The sequence below is a fragment of the Aythya ferina genome, assembly GCF_964211825.1.
Source record: "Aythya ferina genome assembly, chromosome: 25".
Classification (NCBI taxonomy): Eukaryota; Metazoa; Chordata; class Aves; order Anseriformes; family Anatidae; genus Aythya; species Aythya ferina.
Window position 1 is genome coordinate 6019237 of NC_140323.1, and position 9923 is coordinate 6029159.

Here is a 9923-nt window from a genome sequence, read left to right on the forward strand (position 1 = left end):
CCCCCGGAGCCCCGCGGTGTCGCTGTCCCCGCGCCGCAGCCTCCTGCGGATGGGAAGACCCCGCCCTCAGCCCCGCCCCCCTCCAACTCGGCCCCGCCCCCACCAGGTAAGGCCCCGCCCCTTTGGACAGGCCCCGCCCCCTCCCCGCCATGCCCCTCCCACCGGCCCCGCCCCCCGTGGCTTGGCCCCGCCCCACCCGGGGGTCCCTGTGGTGCTGGGGGGGCCCTGGGGGGGGTCGCGGTCCCGGCACGTGGCAGCAGCAGCGGGCAGGGAGCTCACGTTTATTGTCACCGATGCAGCAGCGCGGCCAGGGGACAGCACAGGGGGCGTGGGGGGGGGCTGAGGGGGCAGGCAGGGGCTGGGGGGGTCCCCGGCCACGGGACCCCTCCACACGTGGGGCGGCGGCGTTACCACCCCGGGACGGGACCCCGAGGGGGGCGCCGAGCGGGGTCCGCTCCGGGCTCTGCACTGAACGGGGGGTGGCGGGGGGGGGGGGGGGGGCCCGAGGGTGGCCGTGCCCTGAGCCCCCCCGGTGGTCTGGGTGGCAGCTGTGGCCTTGGGGACATGCTTCCCGGGGGGGTCATGCGTCGCGATAAACATGCGGGGGGGCAGCGCCGTGGGGAGGGGGGGGCCGGGATCTGGCTGCTGGCCCTGGGGTGCCCGTGCAGTGTGGGGCAGAGGTGGCTCCGTGTCCTTGGGTGCCGTCAGTGGGGGTCCTGCGGTGCGCGGACCCCCGGGGGGGCTCCAGGTCGCGCCGTCCCCGCCAGAGTCCCCGTGTCCCTTGAGTTCGGCGTGGCGGAGGCGACCTCTGTGGAGCCCGGGGCTGCGATGCACGCAGCGGGGGGAGCGGGCCGGCTGTCCTTCCTGCACCCCATCCAGCACGGACCAGGGGAAGGGTGCTGGGGGGGGGGCACCGGGGTGGCCCCCCTACACCACGATGGGGGTGTCCGAGAACACCGAGCTGACCGAGTCCGGGTCCGACAGCTTCCTCTGCGCTCGGGGGCCCTCCCGCGCTGCCGCCACCGCCACGGCCGGGGGGGTGCCCCCCGCTTTGAACCTGCCGTTCTGCCCCCCTGGGGGGGCGCGGGGCCCGGCGGTGCTGCGGGACTGGGGGGGCTCTCCGGCGGCGTGGTTGGGGGTGGCGCTGAGCACGGAGGAGTTGAGGCTGTCGTCACGGGGGGCCGGCGTCTTGTCGGCGCCGCGACAGCAGCAGCGGCAGGGGGTGAGGTACAGGTAGATGAGCACCAGCACCACGCTCAGGATGCAGCCCACCAGCGTGGTGTAGGCGGTGTTGAGGCCGTCGTGCGGGCCGTGCAGCGTGAAGTTGTGCACCAGCAGCTCCACGTAGAGCGTCTCGTTGAGCGTGGGGCCGGCCACCCGGCAGGCGTAGGTGCCGGCGTCCTCGGGGCGCAGCGCCCGCAGCTGCAGGCTGCCATTGGCCAGCACGGCCGCGCTGCCGTTGCCGGCCTCCTCCGGCACCCGCTCGCCGCCCGGCGTCACCCAGTGCCGGCTGTGCGCCGCCCGCAGCCGGCTGTCGCAGCCCAGCGTGACGGTGTCGCCCAGGTGCGCCTCCAGCACGGCCTCGCGCGCCTCGCTGCAGTTGAGCAGCTCGCGGCCGGCCAGCGCCAGGATGCTGACGGGCACCCCCGAGTCCTGCGGCAGGCACCGCAGCTCCTCCTGGAAGTCCAGCACGGCGCTGAGGCGGCGGCGCCAGCCGCGGGCCACCAGCTGGAAGAGCGGGCAGTCGCAGGTCAGCGGGTTGCCGTGCAGGTAGAGGCGGTCGCGCAGCCAGGCCGGCAGCGCCTGCAGCTCGGCCACGGGGAGGCTGCGCAGGCGGTTGGCCGAGAGGTCGAGCAGCGCCAGCTGCGGCAGGCGGCTGCCCTCGCGCAGCAGCTCCAGCGGGAAGCGGGCGATGTGGTTCTGGCCCAGGTAGAGCTTGCGCAGCCGGCCCAGGTTGTCGAAGGCGGTGCGGTCGACGGCGGCGATCTCGTTGTTGTAGAGCAGCAGCACCTCCAGCTCAGCCAGGTCGCTGAAGAGGTTCTCCTCCAGCGCCCGCAGGCGGTTGGAGGAGAGGTCAAGGTGCCGCAGGTGCGGGACGTGCGCGAAGGCCTCGGTGGACACGAAGGCGAGCCCGTTGTGGGACAGCAGCAGGGCGTGCAGGTGCGCCAGCCGCCCCGGCGCCCAGTCGGCGCGCAGCCGGCTCAGGTTGTTGTGGCTCAGGTCCAGCACGGCGGTGAAGCGGGGCAGCGGCGCGGGCACGGCGCTCAGCACCGCCTGCGAGCAGCTCAGGATGTTGGAGGCGCAGACGCAGCGCGGGGGGCAGCTCCCGCCCGCCGCCCCCGCCGCCAGCGCCAGCACCGCCAGCAGGGCCCCCGGCCCCGCCATGGCCCCGGCCCCGCGCTCGGCCCCGCCGCGGGGATGGGGACGGGGCCGCGGGGGCTCGTGCGGCCCGGTGTCACCGCACAGCCGGGTGCCCGGTGTCACGGCGTGCACCGCGGGGAGGCTGCGGCTGCCAGCGTCACGGCGCGGGGTGGCTCCGGCCACCCGGTGACACGGCGGAGGGTGGCTGGGGGCCAGCGGCTGTCACGGCTCGCACCGGGCTCGCCCCTCACCCGGTGTCACGGCGCGGGCTGGCTCCGGCCACCCGGTGTCCCGGCAGGTGCCGGGCCCGCTGCTCGCCCGCTGCCACCGGGCGGCTCCGGGCTCCCGCTGCCTCCCCCCCACTCCCCCCAGACCGGGGCCCGGCCGCGCCGCTCCCGGTGCCCCCCGCGCCCCCCCCGCCTCAGCCCCGCGCCGCGGCCCCGGCCCCCCCGCGGCGGGCGGGAGGACGCCCGGCTCCCCCCCACACCCCCACACCCCGACCGGGCGTTACCGGGGCCCGGGGCCGGGCCGGGCCGGTGCCGAGGAGGGCGGCGGGGGAGGCCGGGCCGAGGCACGACGACGCGAGCCGGGCCGGGCCGGGCCGGGCCGAACGGGGCTGAGGCGAGGACACCGAGCGGAGCGGAGCGGAGCGGAGCAGAACCGGGCCGGGCCCAGCCGAAGCGCCCCGAGCCGCGCCGGGCCCCGCGGGGCTGCAGCGCCCGCCCCGGGACAGCGGCCTGGGGGCGGCCCCGGCGCGGCGGCCCCCGCGCACGGCGGATCCTGATTGGCTGCCGCCGCGCCGCACGCGGCCAATGGCAGCGCCGCCCGCTTAACCCCTCGTGGGCCGCGCGCCGCCCCCAGCCCCGACCCCGGCCCCGACCCCGGCCCCAGCCGCGCCCCATCAGATCCTCACCCTGCCCCGGACCCTGTTCCAGCCCCATCCCACCCCCGGTCCCATCCCATCCTATCTGCATCCCAACCCCATGCTATCCCCATCCCCATCCCATCCCATCCCATCCCATCCCATCCCATCCCATCCCATCCCATCCCAATCTCATTCCCATCCCTATCCCTGGTCCCGTCCTACCCCATCCCATCCCCACCGCACCGCACCGCACCGTGCTGGGCTCACTGGCAGCACCCGCCCCCATCCCTCAGCACCAGCACAGACCCCAAGGCCCTGGCCCACATCCCTTGGTACCAGCAGGAACCCCACCGTACCAGCCCGTACCCCGCAGTGCCGGCCCAGACCCCCCAGTCTCACCCCAGTTTCCCCAGTCCCGCCCCCATCCTGGCAGCACTGGCCTTCAGCAGGCCACTTGCCACCCCCAGGTTGAGTTGGGGACCCCCTGCCCTGGGACCCCCCTGAGGGGCACCCCTGGGGCTGCTGCCCCCGGCCAGGCAGAGGGTGACCCCCTTTCCCTCCTTCCCCCCCTCCCCGATGTGCACAGTTGTTTCTCTGCCTCCCGGGCGTATTTTTAGATGCAAACATTTGTGCCGTTTTTTTGGGTCCAAAATTAGAGGGAAAGGAGCTGGAACAAACAGTGCCGTGATGATGCAGCTTTTTATTTGCAGGGGGGGCGGGGGGGGAGTAATTAAAGGGGAGCTCCTGCAAGGCACAGCGGGGCGTCCCCAGGCTGCCCCTCACCCCGTCCCCCCCCCGCCCCCTCTGCCCACTCCCTGCCCCAGTTGGGGTTTCTGCACCCGTGCGCACGCCCCGAGCCGGGTGACACCAATGCTGCCCCCCCTGCCCCCCCCCGCCACTGTCCCCTGCCGCTGGACCGGGATTTTTGTCCTTTGATCGTCCTCAATTTCTCTGCCATAATCCGGGTGCTAATCCCTGCCCTGTGCCCACTGCCAGCCCGGCCCCCGCCCCGCACTGAGCCCCCCCGAGGCAGCGGCACCCCCGCACCCCCCCTCCTGCTGCCCCGGTCACAGCGGGCTCCGGGCGTCCCCGTCCCTGTGCCACCGTGGTGGGATCCCCGGGGACCCGGCCATGCAGTGCCACACGGGAGCACGCACATGCTGGCACATGCGGGAGGCGCGGGCACACGCACAGCCAAGCACGGGCACGCTGCAGCCACGCGCACACACGCACGGCCCAGAGACACGAGTGTGCGCACCCCCCATCGCACACGCACACGTGCTGCCACACCAGGTTCATACACGTGTGAGCACACACACACAGCCACCATGCGTGCGCACACCTGCACACAGCCACATGCACACGCTGCACACACTGCTCACAATGCTCACACTGCTCACACTGCACACACTGCACACGCTGCACACGCTGCACACGCTGCACACGCTGCACACACTGCACACACTGCACACGCTGCACACACTGCTCACACTGCACACGCTGCACACGCTGCACACACTGCACACACTGCTCACACTGCACACACTGCACACACTGCTCATACCGCACACACTGCGCACACTGCACACACTGCACACGCTGCACACGCTGCACACGCTGCACACGCTGCACACGCTGCACACACTGCACACGCTGCTCACACTGCACACGCTGCACACGCTGCACACACTGCACACGCTACACATGCTACTCACACTGCTCACGCTGCACACACTGCACACACTGCACACACTGCACACACTGCACACACTGCACACGCTGCACACACTGCACACGCTGCACACGCTGCTCACACTGCACACACTGCACACACTGCACACGCTGCTCACACTGCACACGCTGCACACACTGCACACACTGCACACGCTACACATGCTACTCACACTGCTCACGCTGCACACACTGCACACACTGCACATGCTGCTCACACTGCTCACACTGCACACGCTGCACACGCTGCACACGCTGCACACACTGCACACACTGCTCATACCGCACACACTGCGCACACTGCACACACTGCACACACTCGTGTGCGCTCACCCTGCGCCTGCAGCGGGGCTGCCACTGCCAAGGTCATCAGGTGCCTCCTGGGGGGAGCGATTGGGTGCAGGGGTGCCTGGGCGCTGGGTGCCTGGGTGCTGGGTGCCCCTCCCCCGTGCCCCCTTAACCCCCCCAGCACCAAGGCGCAGGTTGGGCTGGGCTGTGGGGTGGGGGCCAGCAGCCAGCACCTGCTGGGAGGCAGCCCCCCCCCCCCGAGCCGCTGGGGAATGCCCCCCCCGCCCGGCCCACCCACGGCAGCCTCACCTCCTGCACCCCGTGCCTCAGTTTCCCTGCCACAGCATGGTCGGGGGGTGGGCCTGGGGTTTCCCTCCCCTCCCCCCTGGACGCACCCATGTGTGGGGGCTGCACGCCCCGCTGCGGGGACCCTGCTGGGTGCCTGAGGGGTGGGAGCGATGCTCCCGGTGGCTTCCCAGCTCTGGGATGGTTCTCGGGGTTCTGGGCCTGGCTCTGCTCCTCCGCACGCCCAAAATGCTGGGGTGCTGGGCGAGGGGGGGAGCAGCACGGCCAAACCCCTGCCCACACCGAAGCGCCGCTGGGGTGCCGCCGGGTTAGGTGGGCAGCCCGGTGCCGGTGCCGGCGCGGTGGTGCCGGTTCACACGAGGTCCTGCGTTTCTAATCCGGTGCGGCCAGGTTTATTTCGGGTGCCCGTAGCCTAGCAATGCGCACGTGACCGCCGGGCCTGCGGCAGGGACGCAGTGCCTGCTCGCCGCCTGCCCCCGGCACGGCCGCCACGCCACGCGGCCCCGCGCGACGCCCACCCACCCGCACGTCCCGGGGGACGGGGCCCAGGGCACTGCCGGGGGAAGCTCCCAGCCTGCGTAGGCCTTCAGGGGGTGCCGGCCCCCGGGGGGTCTTGGGGACTCCCCCACGTTGCAAACTGCTGGCTGGGCACCTGGGGAAACTGAGGCACAGCACGCGGCAGGGGCACCCCCCCCCGTCCCAGTGGCTTCATCGCTGAACTGGGAGGAGGTGACGGGGCGCTGGGAGGGGGGGGGCAGAGACAGGTGCCCTGCAACCCCCCCAGGTCCCTCACCCTGCTGGCCCTGTGCCCCTGCACCCGTCCCCATCCCCGCTCTGTTCCCCCCCTTGTGAAGCTGCCCCACGGGCCCGGATCCCCCCAGGTGCCCCCTGCACCCCCTTACCCCGTGCCTGCCCCTTTGTCTCCCCCCATGCCCCCAGGGGTTTCCGTCTCCCAGTTCCCCCAGTGCCTCCAGAGCCCTCCCCAGCACCCAGCCTTGGGCACTGCACCCCCACACCCCCACTAGGACCACCCCGGTGCCACAGAGACCCCGCACCTCACAGAGACCCCCCACCCTCACAACACGCTCCCATCCCTTCAGCGACCCCCCACCCTCAGAACGGACCCTCCGGGCCAACAGTGACCCCCCCCGCCCCCACGAGGACCCCCCAGCCTCGGGGGGGGGCTGGGGAAACTGAGGCACGGCCGATGCTCGGGGCCACAAGCGGGGCCGCTTCCCCCCCCCTCCCCACAAACCCCATCCCCTGGGGGCGTTGGGCAGAGCCGCGACCCCCCCCGAGACCCCGCAGATGTGGGGGGCTCGGCGGGGCCGGGTCCCCCCCCGTGTCCCTGCCCGGGGCCCGGTGGTCCCGGGGAGCGGCGGCGCGGGCGGGAGGCGTTTAGGACCCAGCAGCCCGGTTGGTGCGGGAGCATCCCTCGCCGCAGCGGCTCCAGCACCGGCCCCGGCCCCGAGCATCCCCGCCCGGCTCCGGCCGGGGGCCCGTGGAGCCCCCCCCGGGGTAGGTGCCGGGGCCGCGGCGGAGCGATGCCGGGGGGGGGGGTGTCGGGGAGGCAGGGCTGGGGGCGGTGATGGGGGGGGGGTCGGTCAGGCGGGGGTGGGGGCACCCCCTGCACCCCCGTTCCATCACCGGGGGGCACCGGCTGGTCTCGGGGACCCCCCCACACCCTGCACCGGGGGAACACCCATGGGTGGGGAGGGGCAGGGGGGGTTTTCCGGAGGGCCCCCGCCCCGGTCCCCACTCTCTCCGGGCTGTGTTTGGTGTGTGTGTGGGGGGGGCACCCCTCTGGGACGGGCAGGGGGTGTGGGGTCACACGCGGCCCCCCAAGGTGAGGGGGGCACCCGGGCGCCCAGGACCTGGTGTCCCCGAGCCGGTCCCAGCACAGCCACGCATGGTGCCCAGGCTCTGGGCGAAGGATGCAGGTGGGTGTTTGGGGATGAAGCAGGGGAGTTTGGGGGGTTTAGCCCCAGAATCGCTCATTTTTCAGGGGAGCAAGGGTTTTTCTTGGAAAAGGGGTTTGGCGGGGGGGTCGTGATGTGGGGGAACCCAGCAATGCCCAGGGTGCGGGGGGTTGCACTTGGGAGTCACAGCGGAGCTGGGACACCCGCATGGGGTCTCGTGGGCCCCATTTTGCCCCCACCATCCCAGCTGTGCCCTGCCGCTGATGGCTTCCCCTTCCCCGCAGGCACGCGGCTCTGCCCGGCGGAGAGGAGCGGGGAGATGAGCGGGGCCGGGGGGCACCCTTGGGTGCACTGAGTGCCGCAGGCTCGGCAGGACCCATCCTGCACCGGCACAGCGGGGCCGGGAGATGGCCCGGAGCCGGTGTCGGGCGTAGGGCGGCGGAGATGTGAGCACCCAGCGATGCCCTGCGGCCCTGCGCCGGAGGCCCCGAGGATGGGCGATGGGCCGGTGAGCGCCGGCGCAGCGGCACAGCATGGAGCCCTCCCTGCCCGCCCCCTGGGCCTGGAACGGCTCTAGGGCGGCGCGGGCGCTGCAGCCCTCCCCGGGCCCCATGCCCCCCAACAGCACGGCCGACGGCAAGCCCAAGGACGTGGCCTCCAAGTCGGTGGGGCTCTTCTTCATGCTGCTCATCGACCTGACGGCCATCGTGGGCAACGCCGCCGTCATGACCGTCATCGTGAAGACGCCGGCGCTGCGCAAGTTCGTCTTCGTCTTCCACCTCTGCCTGGTGGACTTCCTGGCCGCCCTCACCCTCATGCCGCTGGAGATGCTCTCCGGCTCGTCCATCTTTGACAGCCCGGTTTTTGGCGAGGCCATGTGCCGCGTCTACCTGTTCCTCAGCGTCTGCTTCATCAGCATGTGCATCCTCTCCATCTCCACCATCAACGTGGAGCGCTACTACTACGTGGTGCACCCCATGCGCTATGAGGTGCGGATGACGGTGGGGCTGGTGGCCTGCGTGCTGGTCGGCGTCTGGCTCAAAGCCGTGGCCACCTCCCTCGTGCCCGTGCTGGGCTGGCTGTCCCCCGACCGCCCGCCAGCGCCCGCCGGCCGCGGCTGCTCCTTGCAATGGAGCCGCGGCCCCTACTGCAAGTTCTTCGTGGTCTTCTTCGCAGCCTTCTACTTCCTCCTGCCCCTCCTCATCATCGTGGTGGTCTACTGCAGCATGTTCAAGGTGGCGCGGGTGGCCGCCATGCACCACGGTCCCCTGCCCACCTGGATGGAGACGCCGCGGCGGCGCTCCGAGTCGCTCAGCAGCCGCTCCACCATGGTGACCACCTCGGGGGCCCCCCGCACCACCCCACAGAGGACGTTTGGGGGGGGCAAAGCAGCCGCCATCCTGCTGGCCGTGGGGGGCCAGTTCCTCTTCTGCTGGCTGCCCTACTTCTCCTTCCACCTCTACACGGCCCTGAGCGCCCAGCCCTTGGCGGGGCCGGCGGCCGAGACCGTGGTCACCTGGCTCGGCTACTTCTGCTTTACCTCCAACCCCTTCTTCTACGGGTGCCTCAACCGGCAGATCCGCGGCGAGCTGGGCCGGCTCCTCACCTGCTTCTTCAAGCAGCCGCCCGAGGAGGACCTGCGGCTGCCCAGCCGCGAGGGCTCCATCGAGGAGAACTTCCTGCAGTTCCTGCAGGGCACCGGCTGCCCCGCCGAGCCCCGGCCCCGCCTCGACACCCCCAGCCCCAAGCGGGACCAGCCCCCCATTGACTTCCGCATCCCGGGACAGGTCGGCGAGGACGGGGCCGAGGGGCCGGAGCGGCGCGGTGCTGATGGGGCCCACGCGCCCGCGGCCGCCCCCGTCCCCCCGGGGCTGTAGCGTCCCCGCGGTCGCGTTCGGCTCAAACACGGCTGCACGGGGACGGCTGCCCCGCTCCGCTCTGCTCCGCTCTGCTCCGTGTGCTCTGGGGTCTCGCGGCGCTCGGGGGGTTTGGGGACGTCCCGGGGGTGCTCCCTCCTGGTGCCCCGTGCCCCCACCCGGGGCTGTGCGAGGCCGCCGGGCTCCCAGGGCTGGGGGGGTCGCGGCCCCGCGGGCGGGTCCCGGGGGGGCCCCGTGCTGCAGCCCCAGCCCGGCCCCGGCTCTGGGGTCCCGGGGGGGTCCTCGGGGTGGAGGGGGGGGGAGTCCCGGCCCCGCTGCCCCGCGCCCCGGCCTCGGCCTCCTCCCCGTGCCCCGGGAGCTCGGGCCCGGCCCCCAGCGCCTGACCGTGGAAGGGGGAAGTGTGGGGGGGCTGCCAGGCCCCTCGCGGCCTCGGGACTACAACTCCCGTCGTGCCCCGCTACCCCCGGGGCGGAAGCGCAGCGCGTGCCCCTGGCTTCCCGTCGTGCCCCGCGGCCCCGCGCCGGAAGCGGCGCGCTCCTCCCAGCTCCCGGCAGGCCCCGCGCGTAACGGTCGCGG

General features: G+C 73.0%; 2 protein-coding genes across 2 annotated transcripts; one reads left to right on the forward strand and one right to left on the reverse strand.

The window, feature by feature from the left end:
- Nucleotides 1–265: 265 nt before the first annotated feature.
- AMIGO1 (adhesion molecule with Ig like domain 1) lies at nucleotides 266–2531 on the reverse strand. Its single transcript, XM_084498070.1, has one exon. The coding sequence runs from the start codon at nucleotides 2383–2385 to the stop codon at nucleotides 928–930; it is 1458 nt and encodes a 485-aa protein (XP_084354196.1). The 5' UTR covers nucleotides 2386–2531; the 3' UTR covers nucleotides 266–927.
- A 4522-nt stretch (nucleotides 2532–7053) lies between these two features.
- On the forward strand, nucleotides 7054–9347 carry GPR61 (G protein-coupled receptor 61; the record flags this gene model as incomplete). The annotated part of the gene is made up of 2 exons (XM_084497550.1): nucleotides 7054–7069; nucleotides 7755–9347. Exon 2 carries the CDS (start codon nucleotides 8004–8006, stop codon nucleotides 9345–9347), a length of 1344 nt encoding a protein of 447 aa, XP_084353676.1. The 5' UTR covers nucleotides 7054–7069; nucleotides 7755–8003.
- Nucleotides 9348–9923: the final 576 nt, after the last annotated feature.